The sequence below is a fragment of the Salvia splendens genome, chromosome 5 (assembly GCF_004379255.2).
Source record: "Salvia splendens isolate huo1 chromosome 5, SspV2, whole genome shotgun sequence".
In the NCBI taxonomy this organism is placed as follows: domain Eukaryota; kingdom Viridiplantae; phylum Streptophyta; class Magnoliopsida; order Lamiales; family Lamiaceae; genus Salvia; species Salvia splendens.
Window position 1 is genome coordinate 41,266,369 of NC_056036.1, and position 27,686 is coordinate 41,294,054.

Genomic DNA, 27,686 nt, shown 5'->3' on the forward strand with positions numbered 1-27,686 from the left:
TCATAGCTAACCCCCTATGATTAAAATAATCTCAAAACTCAATCCTAGATTGTATTTTTGTATTATTTTATCTTAGAAACCGAACACCATTTAAGAATATTTGGATTTTGTTGAAGTATATAGTTAGCCGGCCTAACTATGTCAACAATCCAATTGTCACAAGAGAGCATTTCTTGTGCGCATAGTGACTAACTAATTATTTCATGCGGTGGGCATAAGTTTACAAGTTTTTCCCTTGTTACAATGCAGACGGACTCGGATTTAAAATTTTTGACCCTCACTCGAGAATGAACCACTCATGGAGTGGGTATAGTGAGTAAAATCATTACAAATGAAAAAAGGATATATGCAATTGCCTAAACAAGTTTGATCAAGTGAGAATAAAGCAAGGAAAAAACAAAAAAAGTATCAACAGCTTGAATAATATGAAATGATTCTTCAATGGGTTTGTTAAAATAACAAACACATTATTCAGAAGGAATAAATTAGTACGTAAATATTTTTTGGCACTGAAAAACAAACTGAATAGTGAATACCCAACTCATGTACAAGTACACTAATAATGAGATAATGTAAACAAAATTTTCATCAAATTTAAATAAACACCAGAAAAAAAAGCTTGAAACCAGAATCAATGGCGGCTGCTTCAAACTCAACGATTGATCCAAACAGCGGCTTCTCTTCCCAAACCAAAATCTTCCACAGCCTCCGCCCCTCCATATCCATCCCCCCTTACCCTCTCCCGCGCTACATCTTCTCCCTCCTCTCCTCCTCCTCCCCTTCTCCCTCCGCCGCTCTCATCGACGCCGCTACCTCCGGCCGCATCCCCCTTTTCCACCCCCCCTCCTCGTCCAATCCCTAGCCTCCAATCTCCGTCTCAAATTCAACATCCGCAAAAACGACGTCCCATTCATCCTCTCCAGCAACTCAATCCACATTCCCCTCTTCCAACTCTCCCTCCTCTCCCTCGGCGCCATCGTCTCCCCTTCCAACCCCCTCTCCTCCGACTCCGACATCTCCCACCACCAAACCGACAATAGCCTTCGCCACCTCCGCCTCCGCCGCTAGGGTTCCGCCGCTGCGCGAGGGAACGGTGCAGCTCGACTCTCCGGAGTTCGAAACCCTGTTGAGAAAAGGGGAAGTATCAATAAGCATTAAAGAAGAATAGAGTTCCAAGAAGCATTGAAGATGTGCATGCATTGTTCCAATAGTAGTGTAGTTCCATGAATATATATTTATTGTAGGATCTCAAAAGTCACCAACATCCCTATAAATATATGGGTGTTGAGTACCATTTCATAATTCAATCAAAATACAATAATCTTCTCCCATTGCTTTCTTCCCTAAATATGTTGTCTATACCATTTAACATGGTATCAAAGCGGGTTTGGACTCAGATAAGGTATCATCATCGTCCTTGATACCTTTCCCGGCCCCTTCCCGTTTTTTTGTTTTTCCTTTTTCCGCTGTACCTATAACCATAAGCCAAAATGTCAAATGACAACTATATAGTAACCGAAACCTCAGATTCATCTATGGCAGATGAATTTGCCCGGCAATTTGCCAACTTTATGCGCAATAGTTTTGCGATGAACCAACCAAATCCACCAGAAACAGCTGCCATGCCATTCAGAATTGACACGCAGCCCCTCCACATTGGTGGGAATAAGTTGAATGGAGAAAATTACGCCCTTTGGTCCGTATTGATGAAGACGGCAATAAGCGGTCGGGGAATGGTATCTCACGTCACCGGAGTGCCTCATTCCCCACCGCGAACCGATCCAGCCTTCATACAATGGGAACAAGCCGATCACTGTGTGATCACTTGGTTAGTACAAAACATTGAGCCTCGACTGGTCAGTCGAGTTTCACAACATCCGACGGCAAAGCATATATGGGATGCGTTGGCCGTCACATATGGGAGCGGAAGAGATAAAATCCAGGTGTATGATCTTCAGTTCAAAGCAACCACACTGAGACAAGGAAGCAGTTCATTAGAAGAAATATGGAGCCGGTTGGGAGAGATCTGGATTTCAATCGACCAAAAACAGACGAACCCAATGAAATGTCCAGAGGATATGGAGATTCATAACAAATTCATACAAGATCAGAGAGTATGTCAGTTTCTCTATGCAATTGATAGCAAATATGAAACAACTAAGAGGGAGATACTGAAAATGGACCCGCTTCCCTCCGTCGACTATGCGTACAACCTGATTCAGCAGGAGGAGACACGACTCCGAGTGCTACAACAGGAAAACACCGGCGGAGCAGCTGCCATGGATGGAATTGGAACTGGCCTCGCCATCCGAGGGTGGCAGAACCCTACCGGCGGCTCTCGGGGTGGCGGTCGCGGCAGCAACGGTGGTGGTCGCGGCAGCAACAGTGGTGGTCGCGGCAGTGGCAATGATAGAAATCGGCGAAGTGATGAAGAAGACAAGTCAAAATTGGTGTGTTCCTACTGCAAACGGAAAAGACACACAAAAGATTCATGCTTTGAACTAGTTGGATATCCAGATTGGTGGGAAGAGAAGCACGGCAAGCCGCCGCAACCGCAAACACCCTGGAACCGTGGCGGGCACGCCGCCGCAGCAGTTGGAGGCGACAGAGGCAACGCCGTGCAGGGGGTCGTGCAAACCGCCGGTACTGTCCAGCCAGGAGGAAGGACCAGAAATGAAGCTGCTCAGCCGGCGAACACAACCGGGGCAGCAAACTTCGTTGCCAGCGGAAGTGGGAGTGTAATTCACGATTGGAGTGAAGAATTGATGAGGGGAGAGGCGGCGCCTGATTCAGGTAGATTAGGGTTAGGGGGCTCTTTTATTGGAAGCCCCCAAATCTTTGGGAAATTGCAGGTTTTACCCCACCAAAATTCTCAGTCACAATTAGCCCCCAAATCTCCTGAAAATTCCATAATTTCCCAAACCACTTGCCAAAATCGATTTCAGCCTCTCGAGAAGCTTGGAGTTGTGTGTGCAGTATCTAATGGCCATGAGAAAAATGATAAATGGATTTTTGACTGTGGGGCAACCGATACCATAACATATGATGCCTCAGACCTTACCAACCTTCAGAAACCTCTAAAATCTCATATCCAAACTGCCAATGGGGAATTTACGGTGGTTGAGGGGGCTGGAACCGTTAACATTTCCCCAACTTTGCAGTTATCAAATTGTCTATATATTCCTTCGATGTCTCATAAGTTATTATCCATTAGTCATGTCACAAAGGAATTGAATTGTACGTTACTAATGCAGCCACAATTTTGTCTGTTGCAGGATATCCGAACCGGAGAGATAATTGGACGTGGCACTGAACGTGATGGGCTTTACTATGTGGATGAGATAGCTCAAAAAGGGACTGCCATGTTAACTCACGGATCAGCTGACCGGAAAGCTTGGCTTTGGCATCGGCGCTTGGGTCATCCATCTATCGGTTACTTAAAATTGTTATTTCCTAGTATTATTCCTAAGCATGACATGTACTGTGAAACTTGTCTTTTATCCAAAAGTCATCGGAACTCTTACCCATTAAGTAATACTCGTGTTGAAACCCCATTTGCCTTAGTACACTCTGATGTTTGGGGGCCCGCACCAGTTATTGGGGGGCAAGGTTTTCGATATTTCTTAGTTTTTGTGGATGATTGCACTCGCATGACTTGGATATATTTCATGAAACAAAAATCTGAAGTTTTGTCACACTTTACCCATTTCTATAACCTTATCCAAACTCAGTTTCACAAAACCATTCAGGTCCTTCGGTCAGATAATGGGGGGGAGTTCGTTAATTCTACCATGAAACAACTCTTCCAAAACAAAGGTCTTATACACCAAACCACATGTGCTCATACTCCCGAACAAAACGGTGTGGCTGAAAGGAAAAATCGATCTCTCCTCGAAATGACTCGTTCTATGCTTATAGAGTCAAAAGCCCCGAAACACTTCTGGCCAGAAGCCATTGCCACCTCAGCCTATCTCTTAAACCGATTGCCCACAAGTATTCTCAAACACAAAACTCCTCTACAAGTCTTGTCCACCTTCACAAAAATTCCTCCGCCCTTGACTCTTGAACCTCGCGTCTTCGGATGCTCCGTTTTTGTCCACATTCCTAAACATGAAAGAACTAAACTATCCCCTTGCGCTATCAAATGCGTTTTTGTAGGATATGGGGTAAATCAAAAGGGGTATAGGTGTTTCGATCCAAAGTCCAACCGGATGTTTGTTACAATGAACTGCAACTTTCTTGAAACTGAGTACTTCTTTACCCATCTTAGCGGTCAGGGGGAGAGTAATGTTAGGGATAACAATGATACGGACCCGCTAAGTTGGATCTCAATGCCACTGCCAACGCCAAGCAATCCTGATGCGGATCTATCAGAGAAAACAGTAAGCAATTCCGCTGAGCAAGTCTCTGATGTGGTAGAGTCCATCGTAGAAAGTGGCATCGCCTCAAATATTTCTCCGTTAAGGTTATCCAATGTAAGTAATCCTGTGGATACAGATAATTGTTTGGCTAACACTGTAAGTGCAGAAGAAAATTCAATTGAGGCCGAAGAAAGGGAAATTGAGGAAGTCGAGGTCGAAGGAGTTGACCCTGACACTGGGAGGTACATACTTCCACCAAGGTCAAACAGAGGAGTTCCACCCAAAAGGTATACGCCAGAGAGGATTGACAAGAAAAAGCGGTACTCTGTTGTGAACCTAGCCAAAGGCCATTTATCAGAGATGGCTCGGGCTTTCGAGAATGCACTATATGAGGAAGAAGAAATACCACAGACATGGGAAGAAGCTATGAAATTCAAGCATTGGAGGGAAGCAATGAAGAAAGAGATTGATGCACTGATTCGAAACCACACATGGGAGAAATGTGCTCTACCAGAAGGGAAACGACCAGTGGGTTGTCGATGGGTCTTCACTATCAAAAGAAGACCTGATGGCTCGATAGAAAGGTACAAGGCACGACTTGTCGCAAAAGGCTATACTCAGACATATGGAGTTGACTATTCTGAGACCTTCTCTCCAGTAGCTAAGATGAACACAATTCGGGTGTTGTTATCCATTGCTGCTAATAGGGACTGGCCATTACACCAGTTTGATGTAACGAATGCCTTCCTACATGGAGAGTTGAAGAAGGAAGAAGAAATTTACATGGAGGCACCCCCAGGTTTTGCAACAGATTTTAAAGCAGGTGAAGGGTGCCGATTGAGGAAGACCTTGTATGGATTGAAGCAATCTCCAAGAGTATGGTTTGGGAAGTTTGCTGGGGCAATGATTAGCTATGGATATACACAGAGCAATTCAGACCATACGCTATTTTTTAAGAAGCAGGGTGACAAGATCACATGTTTAATCATATATGTTGATGACATGATTATTACAGGTGACGACCTAGAAGAGATTGAGGAATTAAAGAAAAATCTTTTTCAGGAATTTGAGATGAAGGACTTGGGGAATCTCAAGTACTTTCTTGGGATTGAAGTGCTAAGGTCAACCAAAGGAATTTTTCTGCGACAAAGGAAGTATATCTTGGACATCCTAGCAGAGACTGGCCTACTGGAATGTAAACCAGCAGACACTCCTCTGGCGGTTAATCACGGATTACAAATCAGAGAAGGAGCCAAGTTGGCTGACCGTAGTCGATATCAGCGACTAGTCGGAAAACTCATATATCTCTCGCACACTAGGCCAGATATTGCCTATGCAGTTGGGGTCGTAAGTCAGTTCATGCATAAGCCGCAGACAGATCACATGGAGGCAGCACTTAGGATTTGTCGGTATTTGAAGGGAACTCCAGGGCATGGAGTGTTGTTCGCTAAAAATGGGCATCTTGAGATTCATGGTTATACAGATGCTGACTGGGCAGGGAACCCAAACGATAGGAAGTCTACAGCAGGCTACTTTATCTTTGTTGGAGGTAATTTGGTAACATGGAGAAGTAAGAAGCAGAAGGTGGTGGCTCTTTCGAGTGCCGAAGCAGAATTTCGTGGGATTAAAAGTGGGTTGACCGAGATTTTATGGTTAAGGAGATTGATGAAAGAGATTAATCTCCCTCCAAGCAAGTGCCAGTTGTATTGTGATAACAAACCCGCTATAAGCATCTCACAAAATCCAGTACAACATGATCGAACGAAGCATGTGGAGGTTGACAGACACTTCATCAAAGAAAACATTGAGAATGGGATTGTCGAACTCCCTTTTGTTCGCTCTGAGGATCAACTTGCCGACATCCTAACTAAAGCAGTCAACTCAAGGAGCTTTGAAGATGTGCTTTCCAAATTGAGTTTTGGAGATCCCACCACTCAATTTGAGGGGGAGTGTTGAGAAAAGGGGAAGTATCAATAAGCATTAAAGAAGAATAGAGTTCCAAGAAGCATTGAAGATGTGCATGCATTGTTCCAATAGTAGTGTAGTTCCATGAATATATATTTATTGTAGGATCTCAAAAGTCACCAACATCCCTATAAATATATGGGTGTTGAGTACCATTTCATAATTCAATCAAAATACAATAATCTTCTCCCATTGCTTTCTTCCCTAAATATGTTGTCTATACCATTTAACAAACCCTACTTCTCCCCTCCGCCGCGAAATTCGACCCACCGGAGGTGTTCCCCGACGACACGGCGGCGATTCTCTACTCCTCCGGCACCACGGGGAGGGTGAGGGGGGTCGAATTGACGCATCGTAACCTAATCGCGGTGATCGCCGGCGAGCGCGACTCGTCCGGCTCGGCCGTCGCCTCCGGCCACGCTGTGCGTGGTGCCGTTCTTCCACGTGTACGGATTCACGATGTGCCTCAGGGAGGTGGCGCTGGGCGGGAGCCTCGTGGTGGCGGCGGCGGAGAGCCGGCGAGGGAGGAGATTGGATTTGGAGAAGGTTTTTGGAGAGGTTGAGGAGTTCAGCGTCACGCATTTGGCGGTGGCGCCGCCGGTGGTGAAGAAGTACGAATTGAGCTCGTTAGAGGTGGTGATGAGCGGCGGAGCTCCGGTGGCGAGTACAGTTATTGAGAGGATTAAGGCCAAGTTTTCCAATATATCACTCATTCAGGTTCGTAACTATAAATTATCGCACGGTGCGGATTGTTTAATGATTATAGTTCTGATTAATCTCCTAATTAACTACTACTTCATTACTAGTAGTATCTCTTAATTATAACTATCTCTTGCTAAGGAGTGTCCGCAAATATAAAATTGTGCCAAAAATCAAGTACAGATTCTGTTCTATATTTAGAATGTACTTCAAAATTTGGCGCCATCATATTTTACTGTTAATTTGATGTTACTGTAGTCCTTTCATTACTAGTTCTATGATTTAAAATTACCTTTTTATTTGTGTTTAACTTTTATATAATCTAATGGGTTTAACTTTTATATAATCTAAAAATAGTAATTTTGGAGATGACACGAGTTTAAATGCAAATTTTGTGAAGCCTACATTATTAATACTGTGATGTGTGGCGAAAACTTTCTAAAAGTAAAAGTGAACTAATTTTGTATGACAAACCAAAATGACAAGAAGAGTAGTACTATTAGTTTTATAAGAGTAAAATATAAATGGTTATTTTGTGAAGCATGAGGTTCACTTACTAAAATTGGAAAAAAAAACGTCTTTAAATCTTAGATGTACTGAAAATGGCAAAATGAGACATTTTTTTGGGACGGAATCAGTAACAAGTTAATGGTGATTGCAGGGTTATGGGCTTACAAAAATAAGTGCAGCAGTCACTCGACCATTAGGAGGCTTTGAAAGTGACGTGAAAGGTTCAAATGGCCGTCTCGTCTCTAACTGCCAGGCCAGAATTGTTGATCCTCTCACCGGCGACAGTTTGCCGCCTCTTAGGCCAGGGGAGCTCTGGATAAGAGGCCCCACAGTAATGAAAGACACCTTCCATCTCTGTGTGTCTCTCTTCACTTTATGTAGTTGAAGTAAGATTTCTCAAGATCAAGAATCCATTGGCTTGCTGCAGGGTATGTGGACGATAAAGAAGCAACTGCAGCAATGGTTGATTCAGTTGGATGGCTGAGAACTGGTGATATTTGCTTTTTCGACGAAAACGGACTACTGTTCTATGTTGAGAGATTGAAGGATTTGATTAAATACAATGGCTACCAGGTTATATCTGCATCTTAAATTATTCGATTAGTCACATTCATGTTTCTAAAATCTTTTCCTCATCATATAATGGCTAATGAAACAATCAGGTTGCTCCAGCAGAACTGGAAGATCTGCTGCTTTCACATCCAGCCATTGTTGAAGCAGCTGTGATTCCGTAAGCAATGAACACGAACTGATAAAATAAACAGTCTTTTGACTCTAGAAATGGCTTATGTGATCTTCCTGATGAGGATGCAGGCCAAATACCTGCAGCCTTCGTGGTTAAAGAGCCGGGAAGCACGATAAATGAGTCGTTGATCATGGATTTTGTAGCACAAAAGGTAAATGAAAACAGTCATCCATACTTTGTACAATAACCATTTGGCGATTTGATTTCTCACTGGAGTGTGTTTTGATTCTAGGTGGCGCCGTATAAAAAAATTAGACGCATCTTCTTCACAGATACTATACCAAAGAATGCCCCAGGAAAAGTCTTGAGAAAGGAATTAGTGAAGCTAGCAACACGTGTAGCTTCAAAGTTGTAATATTAGCATCCATTGTCTCGGTTGAAATGCATTTTATTATTGTAACATTCACAACGATGCAATACATTGAGTTCATAATCTATGCACAAAGAGCATTTGATGTTTAAATGATGAGTGCATAACCATGTTTTATCTACTATTCTGATAGATGCAGAAATAGACACTCTCTAACAATGACTACAGGCTTTCCCTAGAGCACAAACCCTGACCACGAAGTCAGATGGAGATACTGTTGGGAATACCACGACCAGTAACGCCAGGAGGTGAAGTCGGTAGAAGCAATTCATACGGAGGAACGCCAGCACCAGTTCTGTTTGTCAGCTCTATGTTCTTATTCCGTAGATTGATGATTCGTTCTACCTCTTCTAACTGCACAGAGAAATTTTCGAAAAACTTTTGAACTACAGGATCATTGGAGGAGAGCCTGTGAATCTGGTCCAACTGATGCAGGTACTCTTCATCTGGAGAATGTGTTGATAGGCTGTCTTGAACAGCCATAACCTTTGTTGCCTGGAGTTGCGTGGGCAACGAGGTCAAGAAAGTGTACTCGGGGTTGTGAAGGAACCTCTCGTACTCATGGTCACCCGGTTGGGGGATTAGCTTCCTCATGAGAGTTGGACGGTTAGGTACGTATCCCCCAAACGGATACTGCCCGAAGTTGATAGCTGCGTGCTGACCAGAAGCAGTCCAAATCATGGTTGTAAGTATGCTTGATAAGTCATCTTGTGTATTGAGGTTAGGCCACCACGTTTCGTTTCTCTTGTCATGATGCCCCACGTTCTTTATCTCGTCCCACCATGCCTGAAGCTCCACATCAGATGAGATCGAATTTGGCTCAGAGTAATAGTGCTCGACATAAGATTCCACCAATTCCTGTATCGCAGCCCATATGAGAAGCGCGTCTGCAGCATACGGATAATCTTCTATAAGAAGTTTGACACCACCAGGCGCGGTGGGATCCTCAACCGCCATCCCCCTGCAGACGAAATGTGCTCAAATCAGGAAAAAGTGTCTGAATGGGTTCATGGTTTTGGGAGAAAATATCTACCTGTGAAGTAAATCCGCAGGTAATGCTTCCCTGTCAAACTGCCACAAGCTCTCATAGGCAGCTGAGCTTATCTCCATGGCGTACTTTCCGGGGCTGAAACAAGCCTCTATGACTCCACCGCCATTTATCAAACTTTGCCTTGCTAGGGCATTGATTTCCATGGTGTAGCGCATATGCGGGTGCAGTAGTTTGTATATCGGGTGCATTGCACTTAGCTGCCTATTTGTCGCGATTATATAAGGTTCTGTGCAGGCATGAGTCCTCAACCTGAAAAAGGAATTCATTGTTTTGATATATATATGTTAAAAACATGTCATACCTTTACTACTTATGTTAGAATGATTAACAAAGTGAAGTGTAGTCTTACCAGTGGTTCACGAGCTGGTGAGCGCCCGCATCATTGGAGCAAACGTGAGCCTTAGCCAGCTTCCAGATCCAGCTAGTGGTGGCACCGTGACCATGAGTATATATTTTCTTGTTCCTCTTAGACGAAGACGTTGGTGGGAGTGATAGCTCGATGACAATTGGCCTGAGGATGCCATCATCGAAAAAGAACACGGTTCTAGAAGCGTAAGCTTTTCTATCAGGCAACTCATTCATCTTCTCAACGAACGGTAACAGCAAGTCATGATAGTCAATTATAAACAGCTTCTTCTTTTCTATTGCCTGTGAATGCATCATGAGACAGAGTCAGTTTCTTTGTTATGATCAATCCTGTGTGTGAATAACTAAATAGCTTACATCTTCAACGCTGATTCCGTTGAGCTCTCTGGTGATGATTTCCTTCGTGATTGCAGATTCCGGAGGGCCGTATATTTCAGGATCAAGTTTGCTTAAAATGGGAAGCTCCTGAAATCAAAATGCAGTGAGTCTCCATTTATAGCCATTGATACCACATCCTATCTCAAGTTCTTAACCAACAACGATACCTTTAGCAGCTCGATATTAACAGGATTCACCCCGGCTAGAGTCTGACGGGCGAACTCATTATCCCTTAGCCATGAAAACCTGTCACCTGAGAGCAAAAAGGGTTTATCTATCAAGATTAAGCAAACAAAATAAATAGGCTTGTAATGGTTGAGAGCGCGCGGTGCTTACGCCTAATAATGGCCGGTATTTCGTATTTCAGCAGATTATCACCAACATTCAACACTTGATCCATCAGATTGGCAAGGAGGTGAGTCTTTTTGGCTCCTTTTGGCAGCAGAATATCATCGTTATACAGATCATCTATGTCGGAGAAGTTTGTGAATGGGATGTCCGAATCAGCCAACGTGGAAACGATCAATGGTATCAGGTTGTGGAGCACAGCCTTCAACCTTCCAGCTGAAAATGTGCTCTGCTTAACCTCCTCAAACGTCTCATCACGAGGAACATACACCGGATCAGGCTTCTCGATTCTACTCTCTGTATCAGGATCTGATGAAAATGTTTCAGGTATAAGCCTATAAGGTGGAGAGGTCATTGGTAGATATCAAAAACAGCATTGCAGGGAAACCAACCTGTTAAAGAGGGACGTCTACCAGTCCGACAACGCCTAGGATACAGCCTCTCCTCACCACCCAAAACCGGCCTGGCTAGCTCCTCATCCTTATCAGGACTACCCAAATCATTGTACACAGCATAATCGTATATCCTCTCGTGCAGCTTCCTCACTCCTTTTCCATTGCCACGAACTCTCAACAGCTCCTCATTCCGGATATTCTTCAGCCCGGGTGGTGTCTCAGACGGCAGGTAAGCCTGTGCCAATGAGTTACTACTATAAGTTAAATTTCCTAAACCCACAATTAATGACAAGTCAAGCTATATACTACCTGATTCTTGAATATGATTCGACTCTCAGGATTGTCGTTTCTCGAATGAATCCATGTATCGGCCGTGAAGAATACAGGCTCTTTGAATCCATGAACCACTATCTCCATCAAGAACACCTCTTTCTCATGGAAATTCGTCACCACAACCGCTCCCGGCTGCCCAAAATCACTAGGCACCACCATATCCGCTCCATACTCCACCACATAAGGATTGTCTGATAATCTTGGCAACCATCCCCTCACAAAAGTCTCATCACTCTTGCCTGAGAAGAACATTTGTGTTGGAACAAAAAAAGTCAACAGAGCTGCATTTAACAAGTAAAAGGAGAGAGAAACATCAAGAACTATACCAAGATGAGCTTCTTGGCTGATGAGTTGAAGTGAGATCCCTCTCCCAATCCCATTAAGGAAAGAATCCCACTGATCCTCAATCTTCTCAAGCAGCCTCTCCTTCATCTTCTTCCTTATTCTGATCACAGCTCTCACACTCACACCTCCACTTTTTGCAGATGACAAATCACTCTCCACAGCCTTCTCTGCTGCCTTTTCCACTCCTGTTTTGCTGTCTCCACTGCTGATGACAGCCCTTATCACCGGCCTCCGTAGCATCGCCAGGGTGGAGGGCTTCCCGGCCAGCCTGAGCTGGTGCGCGGCGGCTGGGAAGGGCTCCCTCCGCCGGAGAGTGGTGTGGCTGGCCTGAGCTGTAAGCATCTTTCAAGAATGGTGAAAATGTGCAAAGCATGGGGAGTAATTATATTGCAAACATGGGCATGTTTAATATATTGCCATTTATTGAAGAAAGTAAACTGTTGTTTTCATTAGTCATATTTTATTTGTTTGAGTTTGGGAGTCATTTTTATTTCAATTTGGTGTGATTGTGTGGTTATGGACAGGTTGCAGCAAGATTAGATACCGACAAACATTAATTACTAGAGAGTACGATGTTAACATTCATATTTACAATTGCTTTGATTACTTAGATCATACTACTAGTATTGAATTTGTAAAATTAGAAATTTAACTAGTAAATTTGAGTTAAATTTCGAACATGGGTGTTTTTTTTTTTTTGTAATTTATGATGTGAAGATATAGATACCGTTTATGATAGTGCGTATAACAAGAAAGAAAATATGAGAAAGGGATTAGACAAATAGGTGCATCTGGTTGTTGGGTCATACAAATACTAATGCTAAATTTTTGGCTCATAAAGTTAATTCAATAAATGGCACCATTTTTATTTAGCAAAATTTTCAACTATTTGAAATTCATTTTATTCATATTTCCAACTAAATTTAGGGATGAAACAAGGGGAATAAATATCTTTAAATAGCTATGCAAATATCTTTTTTTATCGTTAAACCAAGAATATTTATCGTTGGATTAGTTGTCTGGGTCAGTTGTCACAATTAACCAAAGAATTAAGTTTGTTCTTTATATCTAAAGGAGTTGGATCCCCCGTTGTACTCCAACCACAGCAGAGGCTGTTGTACCTCACCCAACATAATATTTTAATATTAAATTTTATTTTCTTTTTAAAAAAACATTAATAAAATATATGTTTGTGTCTGCACAACCGCCACTGGCCCCTGCTATGGTTGGAGCACAGCAGGAGATCCAACTCCACATCTAAAGACAGAGATTAAACCATTTAACTCAAGATGAATTATTGAACGAATCTTATGCTACTCGATAATACTATTGAAATAAAAATATCTCATTGATTTTAATATTTCGTACATAACGCACTAACGCGATAAAGTCTAATTAGTACAATGGATACTCGATAATACTGAAATAAAAATATCTCATTGATTTCAACTTTTCGTACATATCGCACTAACGCGATAAAGTCTAATTAGTACAATGGATAGATGCATTCAACGACTTATCAAAGCTCACACTAATGCACTAAAGTCTAATGTCACAACATTGCATCACTCCCACAAACTTCTAATAGTATATAAATATAATATATTTCATAATTTCAAGTTTCACGTGTTACACTAATTAATCACAGGTCGTGACAATTAGAATATTTTAGGTTTTTCTAGCCACTTTTCTTCATCACTTTTATAATATGTTTCCAAAGTATAAATAAATGAAATGACAAGAGTTGAACTTTAGCAAATGATATTATAATACTGACACATTAACAATATCAAAAATTATTAATGCATGATCTCACCCAACTGTGTTCAATCAGCTATATTTATTTTAAGTGTAAACTATATAAATGATAATTGATCTTTCACTTTCGCACATAAATGGTACCTAATCTTTATTTTATATCGTTTTTAGTACCTATTAATCACATTTTTAGTATATGATAAGATTTTCACCCCAAAATGCCCTCTAAGCAAATGCATTTTTCCATTTGTGTCATGAAAGATATTTTGGGCATAAACAAAACTAGTACAAAAAATGATAATATTATAATATCTTCTTTCATTCTCCTCACTCTTTATACTATTATTATTAATTAATATTAATATTATTATTTTAATGTTTATAAATTAATAATTAATTTATTTTTAATATTATTCAAATATACTTAAATATAATTATAGTTATAATTATATTTAATTATTATAATAATATTATTGTTACAATATAAACACTAGTAGTAATTAATAAATAATTATTGTATAATTATTTAAATTATGAATCATATAATATTATATAATAATAACAATTATTATTTATATTAAATTAATAACTAATCAATATAATCTTAATAAAAAATTAAAATTGTGAATTGTATTCGTAATGATATAAAGAGTTGAATATTTTTAGTTACGTGTTTCAACCCTAAAATGAATATAAAATAATTGAATAAAAAATATTCAATTGATTTAATTACTTTAAATAATTAATTTAATTAAGTTTTTTGTTCTTGATTTATATTATGAATACAATTAGATGTATGTATAAAATACTATAAAGAAAGATGAGAAAAGAAAAAAGAGGAAACATAAACTAAGGAGAATAAAGAAAGAACAAACGAAGATAAAATATTAAAAAGAAAGAAGAAAACGAAGAAGAAAATGAAGAAGAAACTAAAGAAGAAAAAAATAAGAAAGAAAGAAAAAAAAATCACATCTTTGGTACTACTATTTAATTGAAATTTCCAAAAATATCCTCCATAGCAAAAAAATCTCATGCTTAATACCCATGGTTATTTTTGTCATGATGTATCAAAAACGATATAAAATAAAAATCAGGTACCATTTATGTGCGAAAGTTAAAGATCAAGTATCATTTATGTAGTTTACTCTTATTTTAATTCATATAATGCCAAGATTTGAAGTTGAAGATAACTCTCTCGGTTTTAATTAAATAAGGTTATCGTAATTTCTAGTTAATCATGAAATAATCGTGTCTTTAGAGTAACAATTCTCACAGCAAAAAAAAGAGATTTTGATTTTTTTTATAGTATGAGAAAAGCACGCAAACCAATGATGGCTCTAAAACCCAAAAATAACATTGCCAACACCATATCACAAGAAAATTAATACCAAGAGCAAGAGCAAAATCACAAATCTCTGTTTTATTTTATCGATTATTGTTTGGAGCGTATATATGAACTTTATAATACACTAAAATGAAAACAATTAGTCGGCCCCAATTGTTTTAAAGCATTTACTATATTGTTGATTATTATAATATAAAGCGCAAATTGCCAAAAAAGTTTTAAGTCAAATTCTGTCTTGTAATTTCAAAAAGCATTCAGAAAAATCATAACATTTTAATTTTATTCTTAAAAAATTCTGGTCGTCAAACGGTTTCATTTTCTTATGAATTGATAAGATTGACTAATTCATCAGCGATGACGTCCACGCACAATTTTTCCGTTGACATATCACCTACCTTTTCACCATAGGATCATTGAAATAAATCCAATCTTCGTAATTTCTATAATTTTCAAAATAACAGAGTAGATCAGAATTGAACAAAACTTTTAAATTTTTTCGAAAATTTCCCTAAATTGACATTATCGATGGACCACTAAATACAATTTGAAGCAAATGAATGCGTGTGACTGTAATCATAAGATAATATAAAGTAGTAGTAAATTTTAGTATCCAAACCATCGTATAATATCAACGTGATGAGATTTGATGAATCAAATACCCTATACATGAAATGTGTTACCTAGATTTAAAACGAGGATATCAATGTATTATTATTGAAATTTATTATACGGTCTTGTCGTATTTATAAATGTATTGTTGAGATTAATTATACTGTCTCTTATCATAACTAAATAATCATTGATTATAGTTGGCAAAAATGGGTCCCAAGCTGCTGACAGTTCATTATAATGAAATATAATAACGTATCTCTTGATAAGATTCCACGACTATTAAATATCATTACATTAATTATTTAACTAGGGTAGACACAAATAACACAATGACAAAATTTGTAAATAAATAAATAAATACTACTAGGGTAGTGATCAAGGTATAACTAATCTTAAGTGTATAACTAGAGAACAAATCTCAGCCACACATTATCTTAATCCAATGACTAAAATAAGCATACATTTTTAACTCATACAAATTGCATAGGGACATTTTGGGAAATCAAACACACACACCATTCCTGCATATACACATACCATTCTCGTAGACACACTATGCTCTCTCTCAAAGGAGGTGACGGAGCACGACTCCACTTCCTCTCCGGCGACGGGATGAAGAATTACCCGGCGGCGCCGGCGTACTCCATCTTGGACACGAGCTTCGACTTCTCCAACTACACGACCGTCACAATCCCCACCGTGTCGTTCGCATTCGGCGGCGGAGTGAAGATCGATCTCATCCCGTCGGGGATACTGATATCGGTTTGCTCCACGGTGGCGTGCCTTGCTTTTGCCGGAAACGGAGACGCCACAGACACCGGAATCTTCGGAAACACGCAGCAATTGACATTTGAAGTGGTGTATGATGTCGCCGGAGGGAAGCTGGGATTCGGTGCAGCTGGATGTTGATTCATAGTAGTAGTTTCTTACATTAAAAAAAGCATATGAATTTTCTCCAAAGAATGGAAATATGTTAGTGTGATATGTATATGGTATGATTTCAGAAAATTTTAAATAAAAAATTGTGTTTCAAGAAACAGAGGTGAACTGTTGGAGTGATTGTCAAATTGAATTTGTGATGCACGATGTGCGTTCAATTACATCCTTGAACGGCATTTTTCAATGTCTTTAACCCGGTAACAAAATACATCACTCTTAGCATGATTTTACTTCACTCTTGTTTACAAAACACATCACTCTTAGCATGATTGTACTTCACTCTTGTTTACAAAACACAACACTCTTAGCATGATTTTACTTCACTCTTGTTTACAAAACACATCACTCTTAGTATGATTTTACTTTACTCTTGTTTACAAAACACATCACTCTTAACGTGATTTTACTTCACTCTTGTTTACAAAACACATCACTCTTATTATGATTTTACTTCACTCTTGTTTACAAAACACATCACTCTTAGCATGATTTTACTTCACTCTTGTTTACAAAACACATCACTCTTATTCTGATTTTACTTCACTCTTGTTTACAAAACACATCACTCTTATTCTGATTTTACTTCACTCTTATTCACAAAACACATCACTCTTACTCAGATTTTACTTCACTCTTATTCACAAAACACATCACTCTTACTCAGATTTTACTTCACTCGGTTTCACTGATGTTTTCTTGAATGGCTTTTTTCTCTCGCTCGCTATGAGTTATAACCACTAGGCAGGCTAGCCCCACCATATAGCAGGCAAGGCATGCACTTTGCTACACTCTTATCAGATTATAATATAATTTCTCTCTCTGTCTGTGTGGAGAAAGCAAAGTGGCCGGATTAACAATAACGCAACGAATTTATTTGCATTTTATGTCTAGATGCACTACTTGAACAGAAAATGAAATCAGAACCTTTTCTTGATTAATTATGTTTTATTTGAGATTTTGATCTTTTTTTTGGGGGGTGGGGGTGTGATATGAGGAGGTTTATCCTATTAGGGTGTTGAAATTTTTTAGTGGAACGGGTGGTTTAGTTGTTATCGGAGATTAATTACTTAAGTCGAATTGAAAATACGATTAATTTCTTTTAAATAAAATTTAAATTGGGATTGATTTAATTTGATATTCTATTTGAGAATGTTGTTAATATTTTCAGATGAAACACTAAGCAAAATACCAGGACGGTCGTTGGACACCTAAAAGAAAAGGTGAAAAAATATATGGAGTACTAAAGAATTGAAATAATTGGAAATAAATAAATTGAGACATGGAAGTTAGATTTCATTTCACCGTAACGTGAAGAGTACTATATGTAATCATTTTATTTGTGGGCTACACAAATCACTCTTGTTTACAAAACACATCACTCTTACTCATATTTTACTTCACTCTTGTTCACAAAACACATCACTCTTACTCAGATTTTACTTCACTCTTGTTCACAAAACACATCACACTTACTCAGATTTTACTTCACTCTTGTTCACAAAACACATCACTCTTACTCAGGTTTTACTTCACTCTTGTTCATAAAACACATCACTCTTACTCAGGTTTTACTTCACTCTTGTTTACAAAACACATCACTCTTACTCAGATTTTACTTCACTCTTATTCACAAAACACATCACTCTTACTCAGATTTTACTTCACTCTTATTCACAAAACACATCACTCTTACTCAGATTTTACTTCACTCTTGTTTACAAAACACATCACTCTTACTCAGATTTTACTTCACTCTTATTCACAAAACACATCATTCTTACTCAGATTTTACTTCACTCTTATTCACAAAACACATCACTCTTACTCAGATTTTACTTCACTCTTGTTCACAAAACACATCACTCGTAGCATGACTTTACTTCACTCTTGTTTACAAAACACATCACTCTTATTGTGATTTTACTTCACTCTTGTTTACAAAACACATCACTCTTTTAGTATAAACAACAACAATAAAATAAGTAATGAAATCAATATAATAATAACATCAAAATTGGTAAGAACTTACTGGCAATATGATTTGGAGAAAATGGCAATTTTATACTACTTATCCTAATTAACATCAAATGCACAGTATGAATATCTAATAGTGTGATACACACTGTTAGAAGTCACACATAAAAATGTCGAATGAATATTACAAACCGAAAAAGAATTTCAAAAACCCCAAACACAGCAATTCAACTGATCCAAACCCCCAAACACCGCAAATCAATATATATTACATACACACTCCACCATAGCCTAGAAAGGAAAATAAAAACTCAGGTCATGAGCGCCGCGCCGACGACGAACGAAGCTACGGCTACGGCGACTGCGACGGCGACGGCGAGCGACGGAAGCCAGCGCCGGTGCGGGACCTTCCTGCGCGGCTGAGCTACCGATGAGAGCGAAGACGGTTTCGGCAACCGCCATTGTCGCCACCAAAACTCTCTTCTGCGACACCGCCAACTGCGACGAGAAGAGGAAAAGAGAGAAGAATAGAAAAAGACCCGACACGGTTTGAATTCAATTTTCAAAATTGGATTTAATTCACTGTGCAATGACCAAAATACCCCTGACTTGTTATTATGGAGTAAATTTGTGATTGAGGGAGCTAATATCTCATTAAATTCGAAAATTAATATTAGCCCTTGATTTTTTTGATCTTGTGGCTATGATTTGTTCTCTAGTTATTTGCTTAAGGAGTGTTTGACATAGATCACTACCCAATACTACTATAAGCAATCTTATTGTAGTACTTATTATTTTTTATATTAGATATACCTTGCTTGTTGGTACGAGCAATATCTCTATGTCTGTTCAATTATTAATACATGAAATTTTTAAATAAAGCCGGTGATTTATATATCAGAAAAAGGACGGCAATGATTATTGATTTGAAGATAACATAATTCATTTTATATAATAATAAGTAGTAGGATATAAGATTTTCTTCTTAGTTATCATTTTCTTCTTGGTTTATGTGAGGAAAGACAATAAATATGAAAACGTGCAATTTCTACAACTTAGTTAAAAAAAATATAATAAACTTAGGCTTTGATTTGATGTAATTTGTAAAATAATACTCCCTCCGTCCCGCACTACTCGCACCTTTCATTTTGGGCACGGAGATTAAGAAATGAGTGATAGACAAAGTCAACAATTACGGCTGTATGTATAAATTGTTACTAAAAATTGAAAGAGTGCAAATAACTTGGGACGCCAAGAAAGAAAATAAGTGCAAGTAGTGCGGGACGGAGGGAGTATCAATTATATGTTTTAAGTTATTAATATCAAACTAAATATATAAAATCAAATTAATAATGCAAAATTAGTATTACACGATAGCAATGCTTACCGTTGTTGTGATTTTTTAGATACTGAAATGCATTAAAAATGATGTGGAAAAAGGCTATCAAGTTGCACAAAATACATATGAATAGTCTCATAAAAGTAGTTGCATAGTCTACTATTGAAGCAAAAGTCATTAAAACGTTGGCCGCCAATAATTTTGCATTGAAATGAAGGTTAGAGTAAACAGATACAAATACTTCTATATAAATGGAACCCTTATTTACTTTTAGGGATGTCAATGTAACCCGAACCCGCGGGCCGGCCCGAATAACCCGATAAAAATACAGGGTTAGGGTTGTAATTTCACAGCCCGAATTTAAAATCGGGCCATTCGGGTTGTCGGGTTAGGCGGGCTGACCCGTTCGGGTTACGGGTCGGCCCGTCGGGTTGAAGGCTTCTGCACAGCGAGCAGTTTTTGTAACGGTCATAACTTTCTCTACAAAGCTCCGATTGAGGCGTGCAATATATCCACGCGAAGCTCTTTCGAAGACGAAGAGAGATATGTATTAGAGGTTTATCAGACTTCAAAATCGCGAGAAACATTGACTCAAACAAGGCTGCTGCACATCCACATATTTTGTGTACATTTTCTAATCCATTTTCTATCATTTCTCAACAAAGATGTAAACATACCAAAATATAGAAATATAATCAAAATCATCCAAGACAACCCTCTAAAACCATGCAAAATCCAAATATGTCAACCGACTATATAAGATCACGAAAAAAATCATGATGTGGTTCATGGATTCATAAAGACTCGTATATAAAAGCTTTTTTTTAGTATATTTCCAATATAATAGTGCAAAGTGTTTTGACGCCGCTTCGTCATTGAATTATGCGTACTTTGATGATTCTTAAAACAAAGATAACTTATTATTTGACTTATTTACAGCTGGAATAAATTAAATTTGACCAATCATAATTCAAGAAAACTTAGAGTTACTCTAATTAGCTAGCATCTTGATAATTTACTCTTTAACAATTCAAAATATTTTTGTTACATCTACGATGCACCTCTAACGTTATGAAAATTTTATTTAATTTTCTACGAATTGATTTATGTTTGAATTTTGAAATAAAGTGTTGATTTATGTTTTAAATACATAAACAGAAACATACTATTGATAGATATTTTGTAAATAATTATGTAATGAATAAGTTATTTAAATTTAAATAACTTAATCTTTTTTAAAATATTAAAGAAAATTAAAAATACGTATTTCATTGTTGAATGATTAATTAAAAATATGTATATAATTAAAGAAAATTTAAAATAAGTATTATTTTTTGAAAATATTAAAAGAATTAAAAATACTCATTGGCCCGAATAACCCGGTGGGTTAGCCCGAAACCCGAAGGGTTAGGGTTAGGGTTAGGGTCGAACTTTTATAACCCGAAAAAATCATAACCCGAATACCCGTACCCGAATGGCCCGACAACCCGAACGGGTTGGCCCGAACCCGAACGGGTTGGCCCGATTGACATCCCTATTTACTTTCTTCCATCATTTTTTTTAACATTTCTTAAAATTCGTGTCTGAAAAAAATGAAACTCCTATTCAGAAATGGATGGAGTATTTAATATATAATAAAAAAACAAGAATATAATAATAAATGTGAATAGTGTTCGGTCCTTGTGATTTAAGTTATTTTGTGCAAATAATGTTGATAAGCATTTGAGCAACCAAGTAATATTTACCTTCAGTATGGGATGTGGATGCCTTAGTAATATTCTAACCAATTTCTATGAATACCTTATTTACCAATTTCACATATAAACGCATATAATTCACTGCCAACATTATTGTTTTAAACGAAGGAAATAATATATATTCTGGATGGAGAATTTAGTAGGGGAATAAGAAAATAGAAAATGAATAATTTTGATGTACAAATAAATAGAAAAACAAGACTATTGTTTGCATAATTTAAGTACGTATACATTGAAAGAATTGGGATAAAATATTTTGAGTGTATGCTAATTTAAGCACGTGAACTTCACCTCATTAATAGTGGAGTATTATGTAGTAGTAGTAGTAATAGAGAGAGATTATATATATATCAAAAAGGATAATAATAGAAAATTAATTATATGGTTTCAGTTACAACAAAACGGCCAAAGTGAATAACGACCAATTATATTCCTGAATTAACGAATTTTAAAATCACGTGCTTTATATCATTCAATTTTGGCGCCTTTTTTTTTTCTTTTTTTCTCCCAATTTTCTTCAAAATTACTCACGAAAATGGGGGTTGTCAGTCTCGTTTGGAGTCTTCCTGCAAACATTCTACACTCCGCGGCTTCCTCTCTAACGTCGGTACGATTTTCTTCTTCTCCCATTTCAATCTCACATTGTTTGCAGTTTCTTCTGCTTTTCGACTCGATTCATCAAACATCAACGTTTTGCAGCCACGGATTCCCCACGAAGGAGGAAGAGGAGGAGCCACCGCCAAAAAATCCGCACGCCGCCGCCCGCTGCACACGTGCGGAGCCTCGTGCCTCTCCATCGCGCGCAGAGCCGCCGCGAAGGCGCAGGATCTCGACGCGCCGCTCGGATCCATGGCGAAGAGGACGATCTCGACCTTCAACGCCTTCTGCCCGTCCTTCGTCCACGACACCGCGATTCGATGCTCCGGCCTGGTAATCGCCATCGACGACCAAATCCTCTCAATCGAGGGCAAAATCGAGGCGAATTTCCCCCAATCCGCGCCGCTCTTCGACGGAATCGACGGCATCGTCCGCCGCGCGGAGGCTCTGCCGGAGCAAATCGACGATGCGGTGAGGAAATTCCCGATCCGCTTCCCGCTCCTCGATTGGGCGATCATGCTCCTCATCTCATGGATCACTTTCCTCCTCTCGATCCTCATCCGCCTCGGATCTAAATCCGCGAGGGAGAAGGAGATCCCCGTCGACCTCAACTGCAAATCGCATGACAAATCTACGGAGCACACGAAATCGGTGCAGTTCGAGAAGCCGTACTCCTACGCCGACGCAGCGAGGAACCACCACGCGCCGCCGCCGAAATCGGTGCAATTCGAAGAGGCAAACGGCGGCGAGGTGGTGCGTTTGTCGGTGAAGAGGCTGCAATCGTGGAAGAGCAGGATAAAGGCGCTGGAGGAGCCGCTGAGCGCAGGGGATTCGCCGATGTACTCATCCTACCAGTCGGCGAACACTTCTCCGGTCTCCGATTGCTCGTCGCAGGACGAGAATCACCCGTTCAACCAGACGCTGGGATGCAGCAGCTACAAGGAGGTGCTCGAGAAGGAGAAGAAGGAAGACGAGAAGCAAGACGAGCCGAGCACGTATAAAGAAGCACTCGAGAAGGTGAAGAAGGAAGACGAGACGCAGGAGGAGCTGAGCACGTATAAGGAGGCGCTCGAAAGGGAGAAGAAGGAAGACGGGACGGAAGAGGAGGAGGACGAGGAAGAGGAAGAGGAAGAAGAACATGTACATTTGAAGGATATCGCAGAAGAAATCATCCAAACTGATTGAAGAAGTAAGTAAGCAATTGTTTGTGCCATACTGATTTTTTGCATGTAGATCATATATATATATGTACTTATAACTTAGTTTTTTTTTCTTGTTTTAATATAATAGTATATGGCTGCCATTATTGGCCCATTTGTATAATTTTGTGTCAAATTAATTATGTCTTGGGATACTTTTATTAGGGCTACAATGAAATCTTGATTTACATGATTATTCTTTGTTTTGTGATCGATGATTGTGATACTGACTCCACCAATTGAATCAGATATTCAAATTCAAAAATCATCTAAAGTGCATATTCGATAGCCGATCCGATGCATATTTCGAGTAATCAAATGCCGGACACGAAGTATCTTAAACCGATTAATCGAGTCTCCGAATACCGACGGTGTACCTATGTGTGAATTGACTGTGTCCATATCTTACTAATAAGTTTATAACTGAGAATAGAGAATGGATAAAATATTAAATTCTCCAAAGTTAAAATTCTCTTCTTCTTTTTTTAAAGTAGAATGTATTAAATTATTTTATTCTAATTATGCTGCAGTTAAAAGTCGTTTACAAGGATAATAAAATACGTAAGTGGAAAGTTTGTTCTGTAACTTATTAGTACTCCGTCCATTCAGTAGTGTTGTCATATTTGGGTGATGGATCGAATGTTTAGAATCTTTAGATGATGTTATTTTATATGTTAAATAGAGAGAACAAAGTAGTTGAATGTATAAATGAAAAAAATTATATAGAGTAATCATGAGGAGAGAGAAAATGATGGTTATGTTTATTAGTAATTAGTGTTTAGCTTTTTCCAAAAAAAAATGTAACTTCATTTATGAGAAAAAAATGCATTAATTTCTTTTTATTATTTTATGCTAATTATTTAACCATTTTATAACCATGAAACTAACATATCCAATTTATATTAAGTAGCAATTTAAAGAATCGAATAATACAATAAACGAACATAAAAAATAGAACAAGAGAATACAGTTTGAAAGATGGTTGCGAGCATGAGTTTCCAAATTGGGGTTTTATTGAAGGGAGATGTTGTTATGCCGATTGAATTGTCAAGGAGTCTTGTGACTAATCAAGAAGTAGAGACCTACTAGGGAGTAGAGAGTGGAGAAGGTTTTGATGGAGACACTACACCTAATTTTGAGAAAAAAAACATCTTAAACAATAAATTAGATATTGATCGGGTTTACCTAACACCCAATCAGATTATCCTCTTAAAATAAAATAAAATAAAATATAGTAGAAATATCGAAGTATTATGTATGTCTATATGTCATGCAGTAGAATTTCTAGATAATTTATAGTAGAATTATTTAGATATAGAATTATTATAGTATAAAATATCTACTTTTATATAGAAAAATCTAAATATATAGGAAGTGTCTACCGGGTCATGATAATCTACAAACCCTCTATAATACAAACTATACAAACTTTAATCCTACCAAATAATTGTAATTAATCAACGGTTAATATATGTTAGATTTGAGATGTCAATATTCCCTATGAATCTGTCAACAAAGGGTATTTTTGAGACAAAATTAATCAGTTGAAACTATTAATTATGGTGAGAGATTATGTAATCCCGATAACTGCGTCTCCCCACTATTCACGTTTCATATCCCCTCGTTTCATCTCTCTTCTTCCCCCTCATTCCACGTTTTCTTCTTTTGCAATTCCTCCATAGTTAATCGACGGCGATCCTCTGCGGCGACAGCGTCAGCGAATCCTCGTCGGCGGCTTCATGAGTTCTGTGCGACAAAGTGGGAAAGCTTCGGCGCAGTCATCTGAAGGTGAGATTTCCGGCGAAAACCCCTAGTTGTTGAGATTTCCATTGTTGTTGGTTTTTTTGGTGAGCTTTCCAGCAACAAAACCCTAGTTGTTGAAATTTTGGTGAAATTTCTGGCTATTTCTTTGGTGTCGCCAAGTTGGTGATTCTTGGGTGTTTCTTTATGCTGCTTAAAGTGTACTAACTTATCTGTTGACATTGTACAAACTAAAATAGTGGAGTAGTATGGTGAAATTTTGTTTTTTTTTTCATACATAGGAGTTCGAGATACATTCGGCAAGCGAACTGGCCCGCCACAGCCCCTCGTGGCTCGAATACTTTAGCTTCCCTCCGATGGGTTCGGGCGTGAACTAGCCAATGTTGGCTCGTAGACTGCACTCCCTCCGACGAGTTCAGCCCCGGTAGACTACCAGCCACCTTCAGACGCGCTCAGGCTCGAAAGCTTGCCAAGCCCCAAGGAAACAACCTTGAACAGACCCACAGGGAAATTAATCCCAAAGTCGCGCCATCCAGGAGTCGAACTCAAGACCTCCAGGATGGTGCCATATCCTTGCCACCCTTCTCAACCACTTGAGCTAAGGGGCTTGGATGTATGGTGAAATTTTGTTGATGTTGGTTTGTTGAAATTTTCGGCCATCATCATTGTTGACACTGTGCATTTCATTTGGGAAATTTGGGTGTTGACATTCTGGAATGTATCTGATGTTGATGTTGTGTATTTCTGACATTCTGAAATGTATATGAGAATTAAAGTGACATCTTGGCTGTGACTTTGATGATGAGTGTAGAAATTTGTTGTTGACATTGTTCTAAGTCTCTGATCTGTTGCATTTGCATGCTGATAATTTATCTGGGAAGTGCTACATGTCAGTGAGTTGTTTTGTTTTGCGTTTGTTATTGCTCGTACTGACATTGCTTGGTTTGGTGTGTATATGACGTGGGAGGCCAACATTTAGCCGGTGGGTGATGAAATTTGCTTAGTAACTGAAATGGAATACTGACGCTTTTGAAAAAGGGTGTTGAAATTTGCGTAGAACAATTTCGTGGTGATAATTTATCTGGGAATGGAAACAACATGTTAGTGTATTGTTTTGTTTTGCTTTTGTAATTGCTCGTATCGACGTTGCTCGGTTTACTGTGTATAGTGACTGACATTATTTATTGATGTTTTGGTATTTGATCAGGAAAACGTCAATCAAAGGGTAAAGCTGTAGATGAGGGTGAGGGGAGTGGGAAGCGGACTAGAACAGTTGGAAAACAGTCAAAATCTGTGCAGTCCATGCCTATACAAGCCGACAGAACACAACTAATGATCAAGAGAACAACGCGTTTTTTCTTGCGGATCCTGAAGTCTCTCAATGAAAAGCAGAAAGCTGCAGTCAGGCAGCTCGGCTTTGGTGGTCTTCTCGAGTACGATGTGTCATCTATTCCAACAACGTTAGCCTATTGACTACTGGAGCATTTTGACCACCTACGGTGCAGTCTCAAGCTGCCTAATGGTGATGAGGTAGGGATTGACGCGAAAGATGTTGAGCTTATTTTTGGTTTCCCAAATGGGGGGATTACATTTCATCGAAGTGACCGAATGACTGGCATCAAATACCTAGAAACCATACCACTTGAGGAGGATGTTGATATACATTCTATGCAGACGAAGGTCCTGAATGTTGATATACCAAGAAACCATACCACTTTGTTGACATTCGTTTCAGAAAAAAAATTGAAACTGCATCATTTTGTTGACATTTGTTGTAGACGCAGCGGCGGATGGAGGTGGGGTCGAGTGGGGTCGGCCGACCCCACCGCCATCCCTGGTGAACTGCCGGAATACTCCTCCCAACGGCCCCCGACCCCACGGCGTTCGGAACTCTGCCCCATGATTCATCTTCAAGCTGCGCGCAGCTTTTGCACCTTCATTGTTATTTCCTCTACTGCTAAATCTTTTATGCGTGGGTTTAGGTTTGGGCCTTTTCATTTATTTTAATTAAAACATGCAGGGAATACTTTCTTCATAAATAATTTATCTCTATTATAATGGTTAATACTTTCTTTACAAATTACAACTAAGATTGCTCGTAATCTAAATTAATTTTAATTCAAATTAAGGGTTTGAGGCGTAGAGCATAGGCTGTGCAAAAAAAGATTCGGTGCATTATATTATAGGAGTATAGTTTATTGAACATCTTGTAGTCATGTTTTATTAATTAATTTATTTTATTATCGTAGTAACCGATAAATTTTAACCTAATTTTAATAGATATTCCTTCCGTCCGATAAAAATATGAATATTTAGAATGAAATGGAAATTAATGTACAATTGTTAAAATAAGAGATAAATGGAAAGAAAAAGTAATTATAGTATTGTTAGTGGAGAATGTGGCTCATCTACTAGAAAAGGAAGTTACGAAATACTATAAAAGGAGATAATTTTATGTGACATTCCAAAATGAAAATGTATTTATTTTTATGGGACGGATGGAGTAATATCTATCTTTTACTTTTAGTTATTGATTTTA

The 27,686-nt window shown here is 38.6% G+C and overlaps 2 protein-coding genes, 1 long non-coding RNA gene and 1 pseudogene across 4 annotated transcripts; 3 read left to right on the plus strand and 1 right to left on the minus strand.

The window, feature by feature from the left end:
* The first annotated feature begins 634 nt into the window (after positions 1-634).
* Positions 635-8,794, plus strand: LOC121804306 (annotated as a pseudogene).
* Positions 8,653-12,303, minus strand: LOC121801852 (lipoxygenase 6, chloroplastic-like). Its single transcript, XM_042201291.1, has 9 exons — positions 11,848-12,303; positions 11,498-11,760; positions 11,186-11,423; positions 10,782-11,102; positions 10,613-10,698; positions 10,425-10,532; positions 10,051-10,349; positions 9,684-9,950; positions 8,653-9,611 (listed from the first exon to the last, which is right to left on the minus strand). The coding sequence occupies exons 1-9, from the start codon at positions 12,206-12,208 to the stop codon at positions 8,852-8,854; spliced, it is 2,703 nt and encodes a 900-aa protein (XP_042057225.1). The 5' UTR covers positions 12,209-12,303; the 3' UTR covers positions 8,653-8,851.
* Positions 12,304-22,041: 9,738 nt separating this feature from the next.
* On the plus strand, positions 22,042-23,541 carry LOC121801855. Its single transcript, XM_042201293.1, has 2 exons — positions 22,042-22,197; positions 22,290-23,541. The coding sequence occupies exons 1-2, from the start codon at positions 22,126-22,128 to the stop codon at positions 23,370-23,372; spliced, it is 1,155 nt and encodes a 384-aa protein (XP_042057227.1). The 5' UTR covers positions 22,042-22,125; the 3' UTR covers positions 23,373-23,541.
* A 1,431-nt stretch (positions 23,542-24,972) lies between these two features.
* Positions 24,973-27,082, plus strand: LOC121801856. Of its 2 annotated transcripts, XR_006050684.1 has the most exons (3): positions 24,973-25,174; positions 25,429-26,247; positions 26,355-27,082. It is a non-coding gene; the product is annotated as an uncharacterized LOC121801856 (long non-coding RNA). The 2 variants fall into 2 exon arrangements; XR_006050683.1 differs by having other exon boundaries at positions 25,429-27,082.
* The last annotated feature ends 604 nt before the right edge of the window (positions 27,083-27,686 follow it).

What these genes read in the sequence shown, in the direction of transcription:
- LOC121801852 (XM_042201291.1), bottom strand. Translation starts at nt 12,208, where the DNA reads ATGCTTACAGCTCAGGCCAGCCACACCACTCTCCGGCGGAGGGAGCCC. An exon ending in GAATCATATTCAAGAATCAG is followed by an intron (nt 11,424 to 11,497) that starts GTAGTATATAGC and finishes TCATTGGCACAG; the next exon opens with GCTTACCTGCCGTCTGAGAC. An exon ending in TTAATATCGAGCTGCTAAAG is followed by an intron (nt 10,533 to 10,612) that starts GTATCGTTGTTG and finishes TTTTGATTTCAG; the next exon opens with GAGCTTCCCATTTTAAGCAA.
- LOC121801855 (XM_042201293.1), top strand. Translation starts at nt 22,126, where the DNA reads ATGGGGGTTGTCAGTCTCGTTTGGAGTCTTCCTGCAAACATTCTACAC. An exon ending in CGGCTTCCTCTCTAACGTCG is followed by an intron (nt 22,198 to 22,289) that starts GTACGATTTTCT and finishes AACGTTTTGCAG; the next exon opens with CCACGGATTCCCCACGAAGG.